The 24,386-nt window shown below is 41.4% G+C and overlaps 1 protein-coding gene across 2 annotated transcripts in view; it reads right to left on the bottom strand.

Annotated features, from left to right (window-relative positions):
* VPS54 (VPS54 subunit of GARP complex) overlaps window positions 1-24,386 on the bottom strand; it is a 49,542-nt gene that overhangs the window by 16,982 nt on the left and 8,174 nt on the right. Inside the window, exons 1-14 of one of the 2 annotated variants that reach the window (XM_084512746.1) lie at window positions 23,736-23,865; window positions 22,173-22,334; window positions 21,091-21,332; window positions 19,616-19,694; window positions 17,298-17,332; window positions 15,882-16,013; window positions 12,881-13,266; window positions 9,455-9,581; window positions 8,282-8,389; window positions 5,536-5,591; window positions 3,645-3,741; window positions 2,824-3,161; window positions 923-1,052; window positions 298-479 (exon numbers count right to left, since the gene is read on the bottom strand). In XM_084512746.1, coding sequence (XP_084368872.1) covers window positions 298-479; window positions 923-1,052; window positions 2,824-3,161; window positions 3,645-3,741; window positions 5,536-5,591; window positions 8,282-8,389; window positions 9,455-9,581; window positions 12,881-13,266; window positions 15,882-16,013; window positions 17,298-17,332; window positions 19,616-19,694; window positions 21,091-21,332; window positions 22,173-22,308 — 2,048 coding nt within the window. In that variant the 5' untranslated portion in view covers window positions 22,309-22,334; window positions 23,736-23,865. Of the gene's footprint in view, window positions 1-297; window positions 480-922; window positions 1,053-2,823; window positions 3,162-3,644; window positions 3,742-5,535; window positions 5,592-8,281; window positions 8,390-9,454; window positions 9,582-12,880; window positions 13,267-15,881; window positions 16,014-17,297; window positions 17,333-19,615; window positions 19,695-21,090; window positions 21,333-22,172; window positions 22,335-23,735; window positions 23,866-24,386 lie in introns of those variants that run through there. The other variant, XM_084512745.1, reaches the window with a different exon arrangement.

The following is a 24,386-nucleotide window of genomic DNA, read 5'->3' as shown; positions in this document are numbered from 1 at the left end:
TTACTAACCGCTGAGATGGGACATTTCAGCCCTTCAAGATCACTTTGGAGTTCTCCCTGTAGCTACTAACTGCCTTTATTTAAATAATCATAGAACAATCCACTTTGAAGAAACTGTTATAAAAACTGTCAAAATCTAAAACCATTGGAAACAACTGCGTTTTAGAACAGTGTTCCACACTGCCCCCACTTCTGCTAAGTACAACTGAATTACAAGCGTTCCAGGCAACAGAAGATCTGTGTTTGCATGGGAATGATAAAATTCAAGTAAGAAGATGAAGGCTTTCTACCCAGATACCTTAGCTTTGTCTTTCTCTCCTCGTGGAACCTATTCACAAATTTATTGGCTTGGCTCTGAAGTGCTCCTCGCAAGGACATGCTTTTTCTGCCGCAGATCTGCTCAGTGTCTAGGATGAAGCCTTCCATCAACCGAGAAAGAGCGACGAACTCATTGGAATTCAGCTTCTCTAGGAAGCCACCCTAAATGCAAAGAAAATCCTTGTAAGGAGACTTAGCACCACAAACATTCAGAGAAGCCATGAAACAATTAGTCAGCATGTCTGAGGGCTGCTAGTATTTTAAGAGGGGCATTATTTAACTCTAAATGAAAGGCTGACTGATAGCAAGCAGCTATCTTGTCACAGATATGCATTCTCTGCATGGAACTTCAAAGACAGCAAGTCAGAATATTAGAAAGGGAGAACAAAAAGTAGCAGAAACCCACATTGCCTTGCATTGACATGGTATGTTAATGCCTGTGTGCTCTGGGCTTTAATTAACATCAGGCACCTGTGACAGTGGGAACAGTGAGTTAATTTCAATTGAGAAAGCCATTTCAGAAGTCTCGCTCATTAAGCCACTAACTCGGAGTAACTGCTCATTAAGGATGAGACACCGACTGTGGTCTGGTCTGAGCTCCTTACCTTTGCTCTTGCCATGAGGAACTTGACTGAACGATCATGGCAGATATCAGAAGCGTTATAAAGCAGCTCTTGAATATTGTTTGCCAGCCTGCCCAGTTCCAGTTCAGTTAGCTTCATGTCGTCGCTGATCCTACAAACGACAGAGCCATTTGCTTGAGCATCAATTTATAAAAAACAGTATTTCTGCTCACAGTTTGAAGGAGGAAAGAACCTTGCAGCAGCTGTCAAACACACAGTCAGTTAATCTCCAAAGTCACGTTGCGCAGATGGGACCATCCAAGCTGCTGTCAACGTCACGTCAGTCCCCGTGACAAGCAAATGCACAACTGCACTGTCCTTAGATTTTGTTTTAATTCCATATCTTAATTGCTGCTAGTTGAGATAAAAAAGCACACAACCAGTATTAATACAGTAAATAGTAATGTTTACTGAACTAATCTTTAAGTGTTACTCCTGTAATATTTGAGTATCACAGCATTTTTCTTCCAGTGAAAGTATAAGGTCTGCCACAGATACTCTGCACCTATTTTGCTAGCTTTTTAGCTTTCAGGCTCCTAAGTCTCTGTTCTTTAAAATAATCTTGTGGCTTGTCTGCTGTTTTGAAGCTAGGCGAACGGCAGAGCCATGCCATGTGCTAACTAGTTAAGATAACAATCTTTTGGTCTAGTCTGGCTGTTCAAGTGCTGACAGTGCGAGAGGAGGGAGAAAACCTGGGATGCTACAGCACAGCAACAGGGCTAACGTTGCCATAATTACCTAAGTTTATTAGCCCTCTCCGTATGTGGGGCAGAGGTACAAGGAAAATCAGAAAAGGGATGAAACAAGTTCATTTTGGAACAGTTTCACACCAACCTCAGACGCTCTGTCTGGATGGTCTGTTTTTAGCCAACTTGGCTAACTGCTCCGGGCCATTTGGGATCCAACTCCTTCCTGCTTCCTTGCTCCTCACCGTAACCCCCTGGACTCCTCACTGCGGTATTTTTTCACAGCATAGGATGAGTGTTTGGATATACTCTGGCCTGGATCTCTTTTAAACACAACATATTTATTTTATATTCTCATTCAGCCAGCATTGTGATTTAGAGGGGGAAGGTCCCTACCAAATCTGACACAGGAGGATCGACACCCAAGTACCAATCAGCAGCTGTGAGCAGGCCAGTCACTACCTTCCACCCTTCAGCAGGGTAAGAAGTGGTATTTCAATTTCGCTTCATAAAACTCGGGATCCAGACGTGCTGGCTTTTGAAGTGGCTCAGAGCTGAGCCCCACACGTGTTATGCCTTGTTCTTTTACAAAGGCAGCTGACTTACAGCCATAAATAAGGAACGCATAAAAGGTTGTTCAAGAAGTTTATAGCTCTGGAGTCAGGAGCACCACAGGGCAGCACTGCCTACGTTGCCAAAGCACTGAGATGTATTTGTCTAATCATACAAGTCACAGAGTTGATGACAAGCAGAAGATTTTTCACTAGGATTCACCAAGGTGTATTCCATGAAGTCAGCTTAAAAGAGAAAGGAAAAACTAGCCACGGTGGACATATGCAGGGAACAGATGCCTTTGCCAGCTAAGGCCATGCCAAACGATCTGTGCCTTTCATGTAGGGCAGACTTTGCATTTTCCCCTGCTTTCTACATAAGAAGGCTCCCCAGCAAAACAGACAGCAGAAGGGGCCCTTTTCTGTAAGGAGTGACAAAATCAGTACCTATACCACTGCACAGAGATGAAAACAAAGCTAACAAAACAAAGGCAAGACAGGGACAGTGCAGTCAGATGGCAGACAGCATGGGCAACCACAGAAAGCCACTCCACACCATTTGCCTGGAAAAAGACATTCCTCCAAAGTAAGTTTTGTACCACACAAACAGCCCCTAGCGTCCACCACCTTGTCTCTGTTAACTTACATCATCTCCACTCCTCCTGGAGTAACGGAAGAGGACGTTTGCTCTTTGCTGGATGAGGAATCGGTAGTGCATTCTGGTTCGGAGACTGAATCGCTGCTACAGGGCTCGCTGTTTGGGGAAGTGTTTCTTTGAGAGGTAGTGTCAGCTGCTACGGGCGGGAGGTCCGCTTCGCCGAACGCGTCGCTTATAAACATGCCCTCGTGGGTCAGGTAAGCCACTTCTGTGTCCACCGTGCTGTCTTTAACAGAGTGCTTTTGTAAGGTGTCCTCCAGGTCTCTGGTTCTTTGGTTCTTGTCTAGAACCAAGAGAACCACGCTACGGATAGTATTTAACGTTGCCTGGAATCAAACATAACTTTTATTACACAGCAAAAGAGAACCCCGTACCACAAGCCCGCACTGCAAAGATTTTCTTTTTCCCCGCAAAATTAAACTAAATCCTGGCTTTATTTTCTGTTGCGCAATTAGCATTCAGAGGCAGACCCATCTGTCTTTGATGGTAACCAATATCAGATGTTTCTGAGAATAGTGAAAGAAACCTCATTTGGAGCAATCTGACACATACAAAAGTTCTGCCCTAATCCCCAGCAGCCTGAAATGGATGTAATCACGCTACAAGAGGTATTATCTCCTCCCCAATGCTCTCTTTGTTAGCACTAATCATTTCTGCCCTGGATGCCGATATTCACATATCCCTCTTTCAATCAGAAGTTTGAACTCTATAATCAAAATGAACACCTTGAAACTTCAAATGGGAAGCGGCTTCATCCCGTGTCACGTCTGAACCAGCTACATGAAAATCTCAGTAAATGAATGTCTTACCTTTATTCTCTTGAGGAAGATGGTAAACTTAGAGAAAATATCCTTCAGTAAGTCAAACCACTGAGGAAAATTCATCATCCTTATCTGGTCTGCAAGCCTAGAAAAAGAGCAGTATTCAGTAAACAGCAAATATTTACTAACCATGCTGACTACTGGCATATAAAGGATATAACTATGCTATAGGTAGAATTGTAAATATAAGGAAAACTGTGCAAACTTTTATCTGGCAACACAACAGACATGACCTGAACAACAGTCATGATTAATACAGGGTATGCAAGTGGAACGGTGAAGGAGGTGCATAAAAATAGATCATGTTAGAGAAAAAAGCCTCACATTTACCATTTTCCAGGGCATAGTGCTCTTTTCCAAGATAAGTATGTGTTACTACCAAGGGAGGGAGTTAATAACAGTTTCACAAATCACGTAGAAAAAAATTAGACCACAAAAAAAATAAATAAAAACATTTTGCAAGTATTACAAAAGCCGTGCTTTTAAGCCCATTTTGCTGCATTGCAATGAGACCACTTCTGCTATTAAAGTGCAAGTCATCTCTTTGCAGCAGAGGGCTGAAAAGTCACTGGCCAAACAGAAGTTAAACCCTCTACTACAGAGTTAGGGCCTAGTTGCAGAATAGTAAACGTTGGAGAATGGTGAACAAATTTCCAAATGTTTAAAAATGCTGCTGTGCCCAGTCTTTTCTCAGTTTCAGCACGAACACCAGGCAGATTCTGCTGCTCACTTTGCTTTATCAACTAGTCTGCTTGGTTTTCCTGTTTTGGGGTAACCCTTTACTGAGCCAAAAGGATCAGAGCCACAGAAAAACAGAGGCTGGGGGGGATCCTCTGGAGCTGGGACCTCTGAAGGTCCCGTGTCCAAACCCTGCTCAATGCAGGTCCAACTAGATCAGGCTGTTGAGGGCCATGCCCAGAAAAGGGTTGAATATGTCCCAGGACAGAGATCCCACAGCCAATCTGGGCCTCTCTTCCTAGGTTTGACCACCCTTACAGTAAAACCTGCGTTTTCTAAGATTCAGTTAGCATTTCTCAGCTCCCAACTTGTTCCCTGCTTGCCCTTCGTCCTCCCCTTGCCCTCCTCTCAGAGGAGCTTGGCTCTGTCTCCATCTGTACCAGAACTCTCCTGTAGGAGAGCTGCAGGCAGCTCACCCCTGAGCTCTCCACTCCTGAGGCTGAACAAAGCCAGCTCCTTTGAGCACTGCCCTCTGCTGGATCTAAATGCTTTTCTTGTACTGGGGAGCCCGAAACTGAGCACAGCCACCAGACGTAGCTTCACAAGTGCCAACAGAGGGGAAGGATCATTTCCTCCACCTTTTCTCCTGCAAAGCTGCTCCAAAGCCAGGCAGCCCCTGCCTCTCATCCAGCAAAGGGTTGCTCCCCCCCAGGTGCAGGACATGGCATCTGCTGGGCTTTGTGAGGGTCCTGCTGGCCCATTTCTTAGAGCTGGTGTTGCCTGATCTCCTCTCCAGGTGGCTCCTGTTCTCATTCATATGGGAGGCATCGAAACTACTGACACATTTTGGTACAAAATCCCAGGTTGTAACAACAGGGAATGCCTTCAGGTAGTTAACACATGCCTAGGTACGGTAGTTTAGGCTTCATGCAATGAGGGTCAGAGAATTTTAGTATTTATTTCAGTAGCAGATTTAAATTCAGGGAAAGATTTGTAGCATTAGAGTCTGAACGAGAAAAGGAATATGCAATATTCTCGCAGAGGCAGACAGGAGCAGAGGCTCAAGGTGAAACAGAAGGGTAATCCTTGGTTACAGGGAAACTGAAGCAAAAATTAGAACGGTTAATTTATCTGTGCTGAAAGCATCCGTCTCCTGTCCCCCACCCACCACAAAAAAAAAATAATCTAGCTGTATACTTACTTAACAACCACTTCTGTATCTATTTCTTCTATCTGCGATACCGTATTAACCACACACTGTCAAATTTAAAGGGGAAAAACAAAACAAAAAAAAGATCTTAGCTTCTAACTGCTGCTGAATTTCATCGCATGCACAATAAGCCTCAAGTTAAATAAGGAGAAAGAAAACCAAAAAGGAAAGACATGTTTGTAGCATTTAACAGCTTGTTTCTCTAAGGAGAAAAAAAAAAAAATCAATGAAAACAAAACAAAACAAAAAAAACAAGACACCCCCCCCCAACATCTAGTTGCAGAATAGATGGACATTTGTTGCTAGATTTCTCCACGCTGATTGCTGTGCTGTGGCCTTTTCTTAAAGGATGCTGTGGGGTAACACCTTCAGCTTGTACACATGAAGCTGGACTTCAGGTCTCCAGAACAATCAATTTTCATCCCAAACCCATTGTTTTACAGCGATTTGCTCACTGATCTCTTTTCACGTTACTGCCTTGTAAGCCCATGGTACAAATTAACTTTTTTTTAGATTGAAGGAGGGGTTTTCTTCCAAATATCAATCAATAACCTGACGAAATGAGTCAGCAGCATACCTTTACGTGGCTGTGTACAACCCAGTGACTGAGGGCAACCCTCTCAAGCTACACTGATTTTACCTGAGCTTTGCATAATGGTGGTCAGTACAGAAGCTTCTTGAAAACAGACCTTGTTCCTGAACTATGCAGTGAGTTAGTGAAGTGCTTACAGATCTCTGCTCTTCCACTTGCCTGGCAGTAAAGAGCTACTGAAGTACTGACCAAAACAGCCCAGCATCGCGCCTGAACAGGAAACACATTTGAGACACGGGAGGGAAATGGTTTCCTCTATTAAGGAAAAATGGCTTTACAAGTTCAGACAATAGGCCACAACGCAAACATATTCCACAAGCCACGCAGAAATACTCTGAGCCTGTCGCTTTTCCCAATTTAATGCAAAAACTTATATTGGAAGTTGATTAAACTTCATCTACATGTATTACTGAGCAGAGGTGGCTGAAAAAATCATGATGTAAAGACAAATATTCCCAGCAGAATGGGGAAAGCAATGTATGGCTGAGGGTGAGCAGGAAAACAGAGTGCTACCTGCCCGCTATCTGAGCAAGCAGAATTTAAAGAGAAAAAGGTCTCCTCGTGACTGCCTACATAGGCAAGTGAAAAACCAGGAGACTGATGGGCAGATAACAGGTTTATCCTGGTGTTCCCCATTCATGCAGCTGTACACAGGTGTATGCCCTTGTTTGTCCAGGCTTACAGTAACACAGCACGACTAGAAAGCAGTGCTTGCTCTCACCCACCGCTGAGCTTTCAGGGAGCTGGGCAGTGACCCAGCCCAGCTCCCCACTGCTTTCAGTTGGGAATGAAACAAGTAGCGAGAGACAGGGGCACTAAACATGATCTAAATTGCTTTCTAAAGTGAGAAAGGACTCGTATCATAGCCAAGTCCTTACATGAAGCGGTTGTGCAGTCACACACATCTCTTTGTCTTCTCATCCTGCCACCATAAGCATCAGCAGCGCTGGCTTCTGTTATCTACACCTACTCTGCACAACCAGATCAACAGAATCATAGGGCTGCTGTCCAAGATGGACTTGGGAAGCTAATATGGCTTAAAACAAAACTTTTAAAATAATAAGAATTAAAAGAATTCGAAACTTTTAAAAGCTGGGGAAGTTCCAAATCTGATTCACAACACAGCTGTGACCTTTAATGGCAAACCCACCACTTAACTGTCTCCCAGTCTTTGGGATACACATCACAACCTGACTCCTGAAATGATCACATCTCTATAAGGGGGAAAACCCCACCACTACGTAATACCCCACATGTACATGCAAACAAACAAACAAGATGAGTAAAAAAATGAAACTCCAAACATGTTCAAAGTTCAGCCTAAGTTTTTGTTTGTAAACAAAAGCCATCACGTCACTGTTCAAAAACAATCCATGCATTTTTCTCCAGAGAAGGCAACTGGAGTTATTTGTTCATGTTTTGGTTTTAGCTGTTTTTATCTACAAAGACTTTTGGTTTGAAAATACAGATATACTGCCCTAGGTGGCATGCAACCAGACTAATGCGGGCAAAGGTTCATTTTTGAAGTAATTCTTACAGGCAAGCAGCTCTACCTGCGTCATGAACTCACCTTGCTCTCTTCAGAAAAGGCAGGGATGTTTTCCAGCTTTTAGCCACGTGCCTATACTAGGTCTGGGCTAGCACTGAGGCAAGTAATGTTTTCTGTATTATTTGCTGGTGATTTTTTCTTTTCAAATGGGATTTTTCTTGGTTCTTTTTTTAATGTGCTTACACCAAGAACCCAACTTTTTGTTGTTCGGGTTTTTTTTTTTTGGTTGTTTTTGTTTTGTTTTTTGAAATGGTATTATGACACAACTATACTATCTGGGAAAGCTGTGTACTAAAAAAAAAAAAAAAAGAGCTAAAATCAGTGGATTCAGAATAATGGCAATCACATAGAGAAAGCTGTGATCTTCAGCCATACTTGTGCTACTTGTACCTACTTCTTGCAGAAAGTCATCTCTGCAAACAGACTTTTGTGCTTCAGGAAGTCCTTTGTGTTGTAAGCTCAGCTGCTCTAAACATGAGATCATTCACCACCAAAACATCTCAAAGTTGTTCTTAACTACTTGAAAAACAACAACAAAAAACATTTTTAAGAGGTTGAGGCAACCTTGTCAGGTGAGTTTGAAACATTTGGCTTACCTGTTTAATTATGTTCTTTGCGGTAATAATCATTTCATCTCCGTATATTTCATAAAAGTTGAGATTTCTTTGCTTTAAAAGTCCAAATACTAGTGATACAAGTCTCTCCTATCAAGAAAAAGAAACGCATTAAAACCATCAAGACGAAAACAAGAAACAATTTTAAGAATCTTCACAGCAATTAGAGTTCACATATCAAACACGCAGTGGACAGAATTTAGATCAGTCCAGTGCCTTGAGACTACTGTCATGGTTTAACCGTACAAAGTTTCCTGTGGCAATACCAGCTAACGGAGTCCCTTCCTCACAGTTATTTTCATTCCTGTTCCTCAGCTGTGCTCGTGCAATTGTGCTTGAAAACCTACGTATTTCCTAAGATTAATGAGTTTCCTTACCGCAAGCGAGAATGACGCTCGACACAATTGCACCAGCACAAGTGAGAGGCTACCACGTCGCAGCATCGAGACAGGGAGAAAGTGCAGGGCAGAAGTGGGAATATTTAAATACTACTGCCACTCACCACATTGCACCAAACCCACAGGTTAGACAAGACTAAACAATTCATAGGGTCTAGCAATTATGGCAGAATTGCACAGGTAAGATCCAGAAGAATGCGCATCTTTTTCTTTTTGAGCCAGAAAAGATCTTTTTCTGGCTCAAAAGCAGTCACAATAGCTTGATCTTCAGAAATTTATGATCTTTAAAGGAAGATACCCTGCAAATGAAGTGTGTACTCAGGGCAACCATATGCTTGATGTAAATACTCTTAAGTGCATAGGGAGGCAGAATAAGAATAACATGCACAGCTTTCACTGCAAAACTGAAGTTTTACAGTCAAGCAGATACAAGGGTTCATGTTCTCTTCCACTTACATGTTGAGGTTCATGAAGTGTCCAAACTAAAACTCATTATACATTTAAAATGTATAGTTAGAAATGATTATTTAAAAATAAAATAAAATAAAATAAAGCAGGACTGGATTGCAGTTCTGTATGGTTAGTTACAATTATTTAATTAGATCAAGTACAAATAGGTGTGGGGAAAATTTGGATGAGAAATTGTGCAAAATGATAATGTTGCTACCAGGGACCTGAATTAATTAGCTGGTGCTAATTAAGGATGTTACAGATGCAAACATACTCATCAGACAGTTTATTTCAATAACAGACGTACCTCTTCTAGAATTTGGCAATCATCTTCTAGGGGTCTATTTAAATCATTGCGAGCATAAGTTGAAAACTCCGCAATCATCATTTTATCTATCAGCTTTTCCAGTTCACAAAGCTGTGAGCCAAGATGCCTAAGAAAAACAGCCATTGAGATATGAGCTCAATAATCAACCTGAAAATGAATCATTAGTTCACAGCTGAAGAAAATAACCACCCAGCAGGTAATTTCCATGCAATCAATGCTGGCTTAATGGGAGGCGCAAATCTTTCAGTTCTTAGAGCAGCTGAAACCACACATTTTTCAGAGACACCATCACCTTGCAGCAAAAACATATGGACTTGAATGTTAATGGAACGTTAAAATTGGATGGAAGACTTTGTCGGAAGATGCTGAGTACCCTCTCTTCCCAATGAAGGGAACCAGAATCAAGAATACTCAGCGCTTGACTGTATCTAGCTGCTAAAAAGAAATGCTTCTTTTGCTGAATATTCTTCCACTTCAAACATTTGAGCTTTTTATACGGTCAAGGTATTTACTTTATATGACCGAGATACAGGAGCAGCTTCACAAAACAGAATGGCTTTCAGAGAACACAAGAATTTTAAGATTTTCCATTTTTAGACCATTCAGATTTAAAAATACTTTTTCATATATCACAGATTTTAAACCATATTTTGCAAACTGTTTTCATACAAAGCCATGAGGGAATTTCTCCCATCAGATATGTCAACTAGTCTTTAAAAGTCATCCAGCTAGAGAGACTTTTAGCAGAGTAAAAATACAATTGGGAACTTCGGAGATGCCAAACACTCCCAAGCTTTCCAGCTTCCAATAACCATTGAGATCACCAAGTATCTGTAACAATCAGCCCCATGTATTTAAACCCAACGTAACCTACCCTCTTGTGCCTCGTAATTATGGAAACGTCCGACAAGAGCTGGACAACTGTAGTTGGGCTACAATCCCCTTGAGTAAAACTGTTAGTGCAGGGCAAAAACTCATTAAAAGCATACAGACGAGAACAGTGCTTCCAGGTGTCTGTGCTTTGCTGTATGAAGTCTGATTTGCCAACACAGCCGTGTAAAAACGTACTGGATGTCCAACACCCCAAACAAGGATTGAAAAAACAACATAAAAACTGGCAGTAGAGATTTGTAATTTAATCAACACGTTGTTTGTTCATCTTTTTAATTAAAAAGATGAACTTGCAAATGTTAAAGAGCTCGAGAACTGTAATTCTACCCTACAATAGTTGCTAGGAACGATCATAATGCTGTAACTGATACGTATAATCATAGGGGATATTAACCTATGTTAAAGACAGCAATTTGCATTGAACGATGCTGCACCATGGCTTGATTTAAAGCTAACAATGTCTGTTTAACAACAAACTCCACAAGCTGTCACACACAATACACTAAAGCAACAAGTTTGTTTTGTTTGGTTGTGGAAAAAAAAAAAGATACTGAATATTTTAGGGAAAAAAAAGAGATTAAAAAAAAGAGATAGTAATTACTTGGAAACTTCTCCCTCCTCCAGATAAAACAGGTATTTATCTCACTTGAGAGCTGCAGCATTCGTGCTCACAGCAAACCACGAACAGTCATTCACTATTTTGTGGAAAAAAGCTGAAGTATTTGTGTATGGCATTAATTTATCATTATTGTTTTCCAAACCAACATTCTACTGAGCAGTTTTCATCAAGATCCCCATCTTTTCATTGCACATTATTTCTCCAGACATGCAACACACAGAGGCTATTGTAAGAGTTGGGAGCAAGCGTGCTGGGTTTGTCAGAGACACAGAGCTGCGTTTGCATCCCTGGTGGGGCTGAGGAGTGAGGCTGCATTTAATTCAGCTTTCTGAGCCTTTATTATCCAAGGCAGAGAGGATTTTTCCCACTCACATCACTTTTTAAAGAAGTAAATGAATTATTTTTCAATTCTACCATATCAATCAACTAGGCATTATTCACAGACATTGTTTTTCATAGACGAGATATTTACCTGCAAGTATGTAACACATCTGATTGTGAATTTAAAATAATGACACATTCTTGGAACATCAAATATGACAACAGAACTGCATCCTCTGCTAGCATTGTATGTAACTTAGCTTACCTGATTGCAAAAGAAAGCTAATTCTGATTGATGTCTCAGGTTTGTAGAAGTACACTCAGTATCAGTAATGTAAATACAACTATGACTTGGTCAAGTTTATTAGCTTAAAAAAAAAAAAAAAAAAAGTGGGATATTTTTCTTTTAAGGACTTTTTCTGAGTTTTTCCTGCATAAAATTTGATTCTTTTTGTAAACCAGCTAAAAGGGGTGTTACAAGCAGAGCTTGTCAGCACAGATGGACCACAGCAGCAACCGTATAAAGTTCTCAATATTCGTGTTGCAGTTATTGAGCAACAACCACATTTTTAATTACAAAAACTGGAAACCCTTGGGTTGCAGGAACCACATAACCTCAAAACCAAACAGAAAAATAGCATCAACTTATGAAACTAAGTAGGCAGCTCCTCAACTGGCTAATACAAATCTCTGAGCCTATTTAACATACACTGCTTCTACCAGCATCGTATCACAGAGGCAGCTTTGCATATGACACTGTTGTAGTGAACACAGCAGTTATGATAGCTTTTTTTGCACCAGCTGAAAGGATTCTGATGTACCGATGCTCCTGCATATCACAGAGGACCCTGCCCAGTGCAGCACCGTCTCCCAGACAGAGCTCTGAGTATCCACCATGAACAGCAGCAACCAGCACAGGACCCTGGACTCACTAACCCCCATGACCATAGCAAACAAGTGAAAAACCAGCAGCAGGAGCTCAGGCAGCACCTTCCCACTGTTTCTTCCCAACTCTAGCAGCTTATAGAACTGGATTTCTCAGTGGGATGAACCCCTCTCAGGAGGATGCACCCCTGGCCGTGGTAAATACAGCTCTCCCCAAGAGGAGGTGCTGCTGAACACATCCCATCTGACCAGCTGGCAGCCTCAGACCACATTTTGAGTCATGGTTTGATAGCTTTGCGCTGCCTTTTGCTTGCAAAGCTTCTTCCAGCACAAGGACAGGCTGGAGGCAGACCTACTCTGCATGAGGATTGCAGACCACCACTTAGAAACATCTCTCAGCTCTGGGCTACAAACCCTGCAAGATGAAGGTCCAGTCACTGCACCCCTAAACCACCTGTTGACAAGAATGGAGTACAGAGCATCTCGATATTAAAAGTTCACCAAAATAAAATTTATCTGGCACATGCAGCAGTCACACTACATATGCTTTACTTACATGTTGTACTTTTTGTACCATGTCCTCTAGGAATGAGCAAACACAGGTAAAACAACCCCCATCAGCCAGCAGAATATACTTGACACCCTCTAGCTCTGTTTGCTTTTTACTGCTTTCTTAGATGGTTACCTACCGGAAACTGTGAATGCCTTGAAGTTCTTGCTGCAACACCTCCTGCGTTGTTGCTATTAAGTCCAAAGCTCCAACAAACTCGGAAGTGGACAACAGCAACTGTACCGTGGGCTGCGTTTGGTGTACAGTAGCCATTAGCTTCAGTTTATTGTATGCTTTTATACAGTTATTTCTGGTGAGCGACAGTCTTAAAACTCGGAGTGATCCTTCACACATCACTTTATCAATTTTGGAGATTTTCTCTCGAAGTAATTTTACAGCCTGGGAGGTTTTCCTGAGGTAGTCCTGCAACTCATGCTGAGAGGTCATTGCATGGAAAAATGCTTCAGAGCGCAGAGAAATCTGATGAGCAATATTGACTTCCACGATGTCCAGATAATGGCTCAGCTGGGAAGAGGGAAGAAATTGAAAGGCATTGTTATGGCTTGGCATGTTCATCACCGTGAAAACATACATTGAGAGTACAACCGAAATGTCTTACTGTATCACAAGGACATTTTGCTAATAATAAAAAAAATGCTATAACATTATATCAAACCCTTTATCAGAGTAGCAAGCAAATACCACCTGGTGTGGTTTGTTCATTTGTTTCTCAATGAGCTCAAAAAATCACTTTGGGAAGGCTGACCTGATGCCTCTCCTGCTTGAAAATGACAAGAGAGAAAGCCAAATAGTTTTAAAATACCCAAGGTTTTGTACCACAGGGGTTGGCTTGCAAGTAAGGACAGCATACATGTGCAAATATACTACGTACTTAGAGCCATTCAAGTTGATAAAAATGCACCATGACCGCACTTGATGGCATGGCTCTGGGTCTGCTCAGTTAAAAGGCTGCAGAATCATCTTTATAGAAAAATCCTCAGGAGATGTCTGGCTGCAGTTGCTTTTTGCCAGCCAGTTGGAGCTCCTGCTAAGGTTATTTCATGTCTGCTGGCACTGTGGGACTCCAGAGACAGAGCATACCTACACGTTTGGAACCTGAGACTCAAATTCTTTCTGTCGAACAAATTCCAATTCTTTGTGTTACCAGGCCACTGGGTTGGCCTGATCAGTTGAGCTGCAAAAGCTCTGTGTTCTGGCTTACGCTGAATATGCAAACTCAAAGGACTGAGGCATTAGGATGCTCATCTGAATGCTAATACTCAGATGACCTGTTTTTTTTTGGGAGGTGCCATGCACTCAAAACCTCACACTGAATTTCAAAAGACCTATCCAAAATTGAGAGGGGAAAAAAAACATCAGAGAAATGTTTCTGTCTTATAGCTATTTTCATCCTGCATATGTTTAATGCTGGGGATTTATGCAATATGCAAAGCCATCTTTTTTTGTACAACATTTAATCAAAAAAGTCCTCCACCAACCAGCTGTGACACACCTAGCCCATGGGAGAAGCCGAGACAGGCTGTGACACAGGGATCAGAGGAAGGGTTATTATTATCATTTATTTACGTGATTGTCACATCCAGATGCCCCAGGCCCTTTCACTACGTCGAGGACTACAGAACAAACAGAACAAAACAACACTACCTGCCTCAAAGAGCTGACAGTCCCAGCGTAGGGCAGGAAATAGGAGGTAAGATGGACAAGTATCAGGGGGAGCTGTTCAAGTAGATAAGCAGCAATAGCCTAAATGTGTGTGCTTATGGCAGGGTTTTCCAAATCCTGCTGAAAAATTGTGCCTGGAGCTAAGGATGATATTTGGGCAGCAGGATGAATGTTTACACCTGGTAAGCTGGAACAAATTTTGGGCACTTCAGAGCCTTTAAAACAAGTAAAACAAAATTTAGGCCAATTTTGGTAGCATGAAACTGTAATAATTTGGTTGTCACACGTGGCTTTGGAGGCAACAGAACTGCTTTATGCTATTTAGATATTTCTATTACCTCTCTAAAAAAGCATGGCTCACAGCTATTTATAACCTTATTTTCATTCTGCTGCATCCAGGTGGGCTCTGGGTCTCCTTTATTCAAGTCCCTACTGAGTGTCCATCCCTTCACCCAGGCACACTCTGAAAGTTTCAAGCACGTGCCAGACACTGCTTTTTCAACTTCAGACAGCAACTGCCAAAAGCTCCAAAGTAGTATTTCCAAAAGCCACCTCTACATGTGTGAAGCAAGTTATCAGTTGTCTTAAAGCTGGGCCTGCCCATCCCTCCTGAACTGGAGGGGAAGCAGGAAGACTAACGCCTGGAAATTTGCAAACATGTGATTCCCTGGAAGATGTTATTTTTTTTCTGAGTCACCTCCCTTTTTTTTTTTTTTATGCCAGCTCCCAGAAGCTGTAGTAGGTTAAGCAGGAAGGAAAACTGAAGTTAGAAAATCAAAATAATTTGAGTCCATTCCATAACTACTTCACGGATACTTATACCTTAAAAGTGATTCAGTAGGGGATTTCTATACTGAATACATAGCTCTAAAAACCAAAAAAGAATAAGCAAAGACACGTGTTTCCAGTATGAATGAAGCAGCTCTGCTTTCTTGCTCTCCAACATACACAAGTCCTTGTCAGCACAGATGACATAACAAAAGGAAAGAAGTTCCTGACATACAAAAGCTTGATATTTAGTATTTCTTTTAGCACCGAAAACACAGTGCCTTGGAGTTTTCCTGAGACATGAGAAAGCAGTAGTCTTAGCAGATGTCCTAAAACCTCTAGCTTAACCTTCTCATGGAATTGCTCTTCCCCCCTAGCAAAGAGCTTCACATCTTGAAGTTCTCAATGTGTATCTGCTTCATTCCGTTTCAGCAATCATTAGCCAATTACTATGCTATATGAAGATTTTTTCTCCCTACAGATTTGACAGATACATTTATTTAGAAGGGAAAAAAGTTCTTGCATTGTTTACTAACAATGTGTAACCTGATGTAAAACCAAAGTTGCCAAAGTCCCCAATACTGATGTCTTAGCAACTAGTACAGGACAGCAGCAATGAACTTGGCTGCCAATAGCTTCTTTGTAGTAACAGCTAGGATGTATCGTGACACGTTGCATCAAATTCTTACCTTTTCTTGAAGTAACTTGGAGGAAGCTGCGTCACGATTTCCTTTTCCACCAGCAGTACTAAAATGGGACCATGGTAAAACGGCATTAAATGTTAAGGAATCTTCCAAGGCAAAATCTGGTTTCATAAAAATCTGAAACAGAAAAACAAAAGAAAAAAAAAAAAAGCATGTCTCTCACCTCTATGCTCATCCTTGCCAGTTTAACAGACATCCTGGTTAACGAAACTAATGCTGATTATTTTTTTTCTTCTCCAAAAAACAAGTTTTCATTTATCCAAGCAAACAGATCTTCTAACCAATTTACTTCACACCCTAAAAGCATGTGTGATCTGACAAACGTTTATTTTCATAGAAGTAGAAGTCCACTCTGAAATGACCTGGGTCAAGATCTAAACAACAAATTGCAGATGGATCCCCTAAAGGATCAGAGCAAGCAGAGGCATCCCACTGCTGATATGCTCATTTCTGGGGCCTTGGTTTCTGCTAGACTGAGGATCTGGCCAGCTGTTCACATGCACCAAGTGTTGCCTGGAAGTGAACAGGGCCTCAAATGTATCTCCTTTAGGCACAGCACAGCAAATGTGCTGATTGTAGAAAGGTTTGATAGCATTTAACATTAACTCTACACATCTCAGAAAACTTTCAGTCTAAAGTTCTCTTTGATCACATTATTTTTACTTGACAAGATTGGTATAAACCTGGAGGTACAGTAGCTCCCCTTTCCCTTTATTTGTGAAGTGTAATTTTAAGAGGTTCAACACAGGCTACAGCATCACACTACACTCAAACTCTTGTTTCTGGGGCTTTAAACATTGCAGTCACAGCTGTTGAAGCAACAGGCTACACAACTGGCACAGAGATGCCGACCCATATTAACACTTTGACTCTTTAATGTACCTATAAAAAAGGTATTCAGACTGAAGTGGAATCTAGGGTTGTGTCTTTTGTCAACCCATGGCATAAAAACACATCATATATGCTGCAAGCATCTATGCAAAAGGACTTTCCTTGAGGATTCAAGGGGTTAAATTCAATGCTACGTGGCACACTATGTAATATTCAAACATCTGTTGAACTCTCCAGTTTCCCCTTCCTCCTAAAACACAGGCTGTCTAGTTTTGCCCAGCTTTAAGGTTTTAACAGGTTTTAACTATTAAAGATGAAAAAAAATAATGGCATTTGTATTTTACTTTAAGTAAGAACAAAATGAACATCATAGTCAATATTAACCAAATAAAAAAAGAAAAAGCAGCTTGTTCTTAATTCTTGTAAATTCTGAGCATCGCAGACACTCTTGATAATCAGTTCAAGTGATCAGCTTGGACAAGACTTCCATGTAACAGGAGAGTACATCCATATGTTCAAGGCTATATGTGAGAAATCCTTATAAAAGTTTAGAGTTCACAGAAACCATACCTTAGGTACTTGTTCCAGATCTGTCCTGGATTTATCTAAAATAAAGCAAAACACAAGAATTCATTCATGAGCAAAGAATTAAAAACAATTTCCTTGAATACTTTAAAATGCTACAAAATTTTTTAAGACAACAGTGCCAGACTCCTCACAGTGAGTGGACAAGTAACAGGATCATAAATTGAAACAAAAAAACTTCTGACTGAACAAGAAAACCTTTTTCATCATGAGGACAGTCAAGCAGGCTGTCCAGAGATTGAGTAGCCTCCATCCTTGAACGTTTTCAAGATCTGACTGGATAAAACCTGTACCTCAGCTGACAAGAACAGTCTCCCTGCTCTTGACAAGCATGGTAAGCAGGACATCAGAATTATCTCCCACATTTCTCTCACCTCTCTGTTACTTAATTGGTATTGAAATACTAAAGGAAACCTAAGAATCATTCTGCTGTTCTCAGTGGTTGGACAGACCAACTCTTACGGAAGTGAAAGGCCAGGTCTTGTGGACCAGAGCTGGGGAAAAACAAGCAATGCCTAAAAAAGAAACCACAGAAAATCCAGAATTTCAGTTTACCAAATGATGCTTCTAGGAATTTCCCACCTACAAAAGGAGTGTCCAGATACTTTGGTGACACGGTATTTTTTTTCTTTCTAAAACCAAAGCTCTTTCAAAACGGCTAAAGCTAAGCCTAAAGAAGGAACTTGTCTTTCACAGTATGTGCCACAAACAGATTCACTGAGGAAGAGCTAATTCAAAATAACAAGCCCAGGGAAACCCTGCAGAAGGGCTGCCTTTTGCATGGAAAAGAAGGAAGAAAGCTGACTGGAAGAACAACTTGATCACAAGCAGTACACTACCGAATGCTTCTTGTTGCATTACATGTAGACAATTGATATAGATGAGCCTGATCAAACAGTGATTTGCAAATTAATCTTTAATTCATTTTATCAGAAACTTTAACACAAAAATATTACAAACTTGCTGCAGTTTATAAGGGTTTATTTCCCTTTTGTTTGACTTGTGATTTTCATTTTCATTTTGCCTCTCCCTTTCCTTTGTCGAGTTTCATACTTGCTGAACTATTTCTATAAAATCTTGAAATTCAGCCTGCAGACACCAAAAAAAAAAAGTGCTCCAGGTAGTCCTTGCTAACAGTAATGACAGAAACACTAAACAGAAATGGCCAGAGTGGAATTTCATGAGGTTCAACAATAGGAAATGCAAAGCCCTGCACCTGGGGGAGGAATAACTCCAGGCACGCTACACACTGAGGGTTGAGCAGCTGCACAGCATCTGTGCAGAGAAGGATCTGGGGGGGTCCTACCGGACAACAAACCAACCGTGAGCCAGCACTGCACCCTTGTGGCAAAGTATCCTGGACTGTTTTAGGAAAAACACTGGCAGCAGGTCAAGGGAAGCTGATTCTCTACATAGAACTGGTGAGATCACATCTGGAGCACCGTATCCAGTTCTGGGCTGCACAATAGAAGAAAGGAATGGACATACTGCAGCAAGTCCAGCAAAGGGCCACAAATATGAATGAGGGACTGGGGTATGTTTCATACAAGGAAAGAGAGAGCTCAGACTGTTTAGCATAGAAAAGCTCGGGGGAAATCTTTTCAGTGTTTATAAATATCCAGTGAGAGAGTGTAGAGAAGAGGGAACCAAACTCTTCTCAGTGGTGGCCACTGACAGTACAAGTGGCAACAAGTACAAAATGAAATGTGAAAAATTCCATCTTCTATGGTGTGGGTGGCCAACACTGAAAGAGGCTGCCCAGAGAGGTTGTGTAGTCTTTATCTGTAGAAATACTCAAAACCAGACTGAACAGGGTCCTTGGCAGCTGCCTGAGGTGACCCTGCTTGAGCAAGGAGTTTGGACTAGGCCATCTTGAGAGGTCACCTCCTCTTCAGCCATTCTTTGATCCTCATGGCAGAGCCAGAAATGGCTCACTGCTGCTGCTCTTCATTGCAAAGTCAAGAGCTGCTAGAAGGTTGCTGTAATAGTCTCAGCTTATCTTCAACAAAAGAAAGTTAAAGAAAACACTGCCAGGGACTTAGTGACCTTCCATGAATGTAAACATGCCAAGAAAAAAAAAATTATGAGCAGGTCTCACAAACATTTTGGCCTATCAGGTAGGAGCAGTGGTCACAAATACGTCTAGTCAATCGTGTCTGGGTTTTCAATTATTGTTACAAAGAAATCACCAGCAGCTATTTTTGCACATGAAGCCTATGAGCAAGTAAAAGAGATGATCAGTATGTTATAGTATTCATTAAAGGAACGACTTTTTAATGACAAAAGGAGGGCTTTGACTATACCATGGGTGTGTAACAGAGTCCTGTCGAAGGTATCTTTAGGAGGACAAATATTCCTGCACCTTTCATGAACCTTCTCTCTCTGTAAAACAAAAAATATATTAAAAATTACTCTGGGACTTCAAAAAGATTCTTTTTCTTTCAGACGGAACATTTTCATGGAAACATACTGCATCATGCCAAATAATTCTGACAATTTCACAGTAATATTTTTTTCCTCTTAAAAGCTCAGATGTTTGTCCACAGGTTAAAAATTTTGGTTGCTACATTGTTTTTTCAGTTATTGAAAAGCCAAAATAACCTCTCTGTATAACAGGAGATAATCACAGATTGGTTGTAATTACATATCCAAATGCTTATTTGCTCTCTGACCCAGAAATCACACCAACAAAGTAAATGCTTTTTCATTGCTAAATTAATTGAATCAAAGTAGATACTGCTTCAACATCCTGTTAATGGACACCTAGCTGAAATCACGTATCTTGTTTTGTCATGCTGAGCTTCAGGTTCTACCTACAGGTGCAGTCAGCACTAGAGACCATAACGATCAGAAACTATGCTTCTAAAGACCACTGATAGATAGCTAGATCTCTTCTAGAAGCTACATCACGGGCCAGTTCCTCTTTCCAAAACCTTCTTTCATTTGCAGTCACTGCATTACACATTAATTTTAACAGAGCTCTTAAATGCTTTAAATGTCGAGCGTGTGAATGAATGGCATTACAGACAATTCCCTTTGACATACTTTAACTGTGATTTACACAAGTAACACTTCCTGCAGCCAATTCTGTAACAGCAGAACGGTAAGAAAGTTACAAACCAAGGAAGCAGAAAACAGTGGGAGACTTCTGTATGTTCTTTCAGTTCAAAATAAAATAATAATAAAAAGAATGTTACTACATACTTACTGACACCTGTATTTTAAGAGTTTTTAGAAGTCTCCTACTGGTCCTGGTGTCCTTAGATGTAGCTTAAAATTTCCTGTTACAAAAGAAATCATTGAAATAATAGATCTACTTATAGTTTTAGAACTTCACGTATAAATGTTTAAATTGGAGATTCTTTAGAAATATCTCTAATCCTTGCAGCACTTACTCATGTTTTATATTTGATCCAAAGGTCTTAAAACGTTACGTTGCACTGTAGATCTCAATCATTAAACAATCCTTACAGAAAAAGGATTGATAATCAGAAAGAATTAATATGAAATGCAAGCCCTGGTGCAGACTGTGGTATTCAGAGATGCAAGTGAAAAAACATGGAACTTTCTAGACGGAATTTAGCCATTTTTCACACTAATAATATTGAGATTATAAAACCAGAAATGCCTAATGGAAAGTCAACAAGCACTGGAGAACAAATTAACGATCAGCTAACTGTAAGATGGTCTCCTAACGGGCACAGTCACTAATTAGTAGCAGGTTCTCCTCTCTCTTTCTGGCCCCTAGTACCACATGCATCGAATTTTGCATCCTTACCGGAGTGATTTCCTGTTGGTATAATGCAAAATGTTCCTTGGTGATCTGTGGGAGGTAGAATGAAGGCGTGACTTCAGTGTCCACAAAGTCCACTCCCCATGTTTTTGTAAAGAAATCAGATTCCCTTTTTGCTAACCTAGGATCATTTAGCGCTGCTGGGAGATTGACTTTGGAATGATAAATAGTCCATCTGTGCTGATCCGCAACTAGAGATGGGCTGTCACATAAGTTACTGGGATCGCCTGCGGCACAAAAGACAAGACAGTTGTGTGTTTTTAAGATGAGAAACCAAAAGTTGTATTTTTGTTAAAATGTGATCTTTAAACAAGCTACGTTTTAACAATTACACAGGGGATCAGAATTACCTATCCAGAAGACACGACATTTTCATTTCTTCAATGCTACCTTGCATTTCTTCTATCACATTAACCAACACAAGTTTTGAACACAAAAGTGTATCCATGCTCACTAAGTATCTTTAGCTCAACACCATTAACTTCCACTGAAGAAGAAAAAAATCCAACTCCTTACACACATTATTAAAAATCTGGACTACTTGATCAGAAACACAGTTGAAATTCACTAGAATCATATTCCTTAATTCTTCAGATCCCATCCCACCACCTCTCTTTATCAACTAAGCTTTGGTATACTGCAGCAGCTATGACTTTGACCAAAACCAGGTCTTATGATACCACTAGAGACTTATGACAGTGGTACAGACAGGTCTTGGTCTTTTGCTTCCCACTGCAAAAGGGCTGGGGTGTAACACAGAAGTAGAACAACAAGACCCCAAGCACGCTGGATAGATCTGTTCCACACACACCTTTTTTCTTGTTTGTGGTAAGAATCATAGCTACAGTGTAGAATCACACAGACAAGACCCTTCCTATAACGTGGAGATCTAAAAGGAAACTGGAAGGTAAGAAGCAGAACTACAGCATACTTTGAAATAAGGCCATGGCTTAGTTCGCTACACACAGAATGCAAGAGAATTTGGAAATTTGACTGAAGAATTGAAAATGGATTTTCACATTAGCAAACATAACAGTGTTTTCACTCTCCTTGCACAGCAATATTACCTGTGGGCTCCTTGGGACAGACATCAGGCAGTGACTGCACAGGTCGAAAGCGCTTGGCCACATCCATTTCCTTTTTAAAGAAAGCATCGCTGCTGTTTGACTGAGGCACTGGTGAAGAACTGTGGCTCGATGCCATTGCATAAAATCACCACTTGATAAAAGCTGAAGGAGAAACAACAAATACCACGGCTTTAATGAAGTTCTGGCTGCGGACTAACAAGAAAGAAACGCTCTGTCAGTTACATAGATTTCGGTTTGTTTTTTCATACTGCAACAATTTAACTGACACATTTCAACAGGAACGTGAAAAATAAAGACGAAAATAAAAGGCAGAATGTAACTTCACCGTCCGTTTCCTCCCACACCTTCAGGTATGAAGGTTGGCTTGTTCCTGTGCACAGCACCAATAAATTCTGACGTTAACAGCAACGGAAATCTTTCAGGCACTTCTGCCTTTCTGCTGCCAGAAGCACTGCAGTCACGTTGGCAGTAAAACTCCCTCCGAGGTACCAAATAGCGCAGGTAAAGTAACGTAACAGAGGGAGGAGATCACCTTCATTTTCTGTACATGTTTCATACCGTCCTGGAGCTGCCCTGCACACGTACAGCAGGGTAAGGGAAGACACAGAGGATCCCAGCACCTGAAGAAGCGCTGCAGGACAAACCCTCTGCAAAGCCAGCCTGGTGACAGGCTCAGCTCCCAGCCTGGAGCTGGGTGTAAAACCGCTGCTCGGGGGCTCGCAAAAGCTGCTGGAGCTTCCTGGCCTCGCTCTGGTGGAGGCAGAGGCAGCGTGCCAGACGTCTGCACAGGTAGGCAGCTGTGCTCAGCGAGGCTGAACCGCGGCGTGTCGCAGTGGGTGCCCTCGCCCCGCCGCCTCACACGCGCTGTTTTTTCCCAAAGGAGCTCTAAAACCTACGCCTGCCATTTGGGGAGAGCCCAGCGGCGACGACCCACGCGAATGATACAGCATTCAGCATTTACAGCAGCTGGAATCTGATGTCGGAGGGCATCCTGGAGTTTCAGACAAATCAGGATCCGACGAGCACGCCACGTGCGTGAGAAAAACACGAGCACGCAGTACTCAGAGAGCACAAACATCTTCCCTAACTCCATCCAGGAAAAATGGTAATTCCCCTTCTCGTGGCTGTCTAGCACAGCACACTGGAGTTTATTTCCGTACTAAAAGCACTCACACAGAGAAGACAATCACAACCCAGATCAAAAAGCCCTGGAGGAGGGAAAGTCCCACTAATCTTCAGTTGAATTTTAAAGACTTCGTTTGAAAATAAACACCCTTAGAAATCGTACACCAGGACTGAACACCAGCACGAGTTCCCTCCGTCTGCAAACAAAGCTGCATTTCTATCAAAGCGTTGGCCAGCTCCGTAATAAACTGCACAACTATTACAGGTTGGAGAGTTTATTAAAACTTCCCTATAATGCACGGCTCCAAGAGCGCCTGTTCAAAGGGACTGATCTGAATCCTCTAAAGAGAAATAAACACATCCAGCAAAATCTGAACGCTTAACTGCCAACCCCTAAGGGACACCTAAATTACTTACTACCCTGCGAAGGAGCACAGGAAGATAAAAGGCCTATTTCATCTTCAATCACTCGAGTAGGCACCGAGGGATGACTGCACGTCACCGTGTCAACTTCTAACAGCAGCACGTACGTTGCAGCCAATCTCATCTGGAAAAAAAAAAAAAAAGTTCTGCTTTCTAAACGGGGTTGGAAGTGCCCTACAAAACAGTTCTGAAGAAAAGCTAAGATATGCACAGCTGTAAGACAGCATCCCAATGAGCAGGAGCATAAAAACAAGCCAACACTGAGCACGGTGCTGATGTACCCTTGCCTTTTTCCCCCTTCTAACTACGCTGTACGACAATGAGGGTAACATGCTTTAAAAGTGACTTTTAAGGGGTGAAAACAGACCAGCAGAACCCTTTTTTCTACAAATGTGCCAAAAAGCTGAAAAGCTGTCTCCCTTTTTTGTGGGGAAGGAGTATCCCAGGTTTCCAGTTAAATCAACACTGAAGTTACAGCTCAAGGTATAGAACAGGAGCACTAAAGGAAATCTGGACATAGCAATACAGGGGAAAAAAGAAATAAAAACACAGCAAAACATCTCAAATGTATGACAGACCTTCCTTAGATACCATAAACATCAGTGTTGCTCCCTAAAATGTCCCAAAGAAAACTTTTTTTCAATG

The sequence above is a fragment of the Aythya ferina genome (genome assembly GCF_964211825.1).
Source record: "Aythya ferina genome assembly, chromosome: 3".
Lineage (NCBI taxonomy): Eukaryota > Metazoa > Chordata > Aves > Anseriformes > Anatidae > Aythya > Aythya ferina.
The sequence above is the reverse complement of the archived record's forward strand: the minus strand, read 5'-3'. Positions and strand labels throughout refer to the sequence as shown.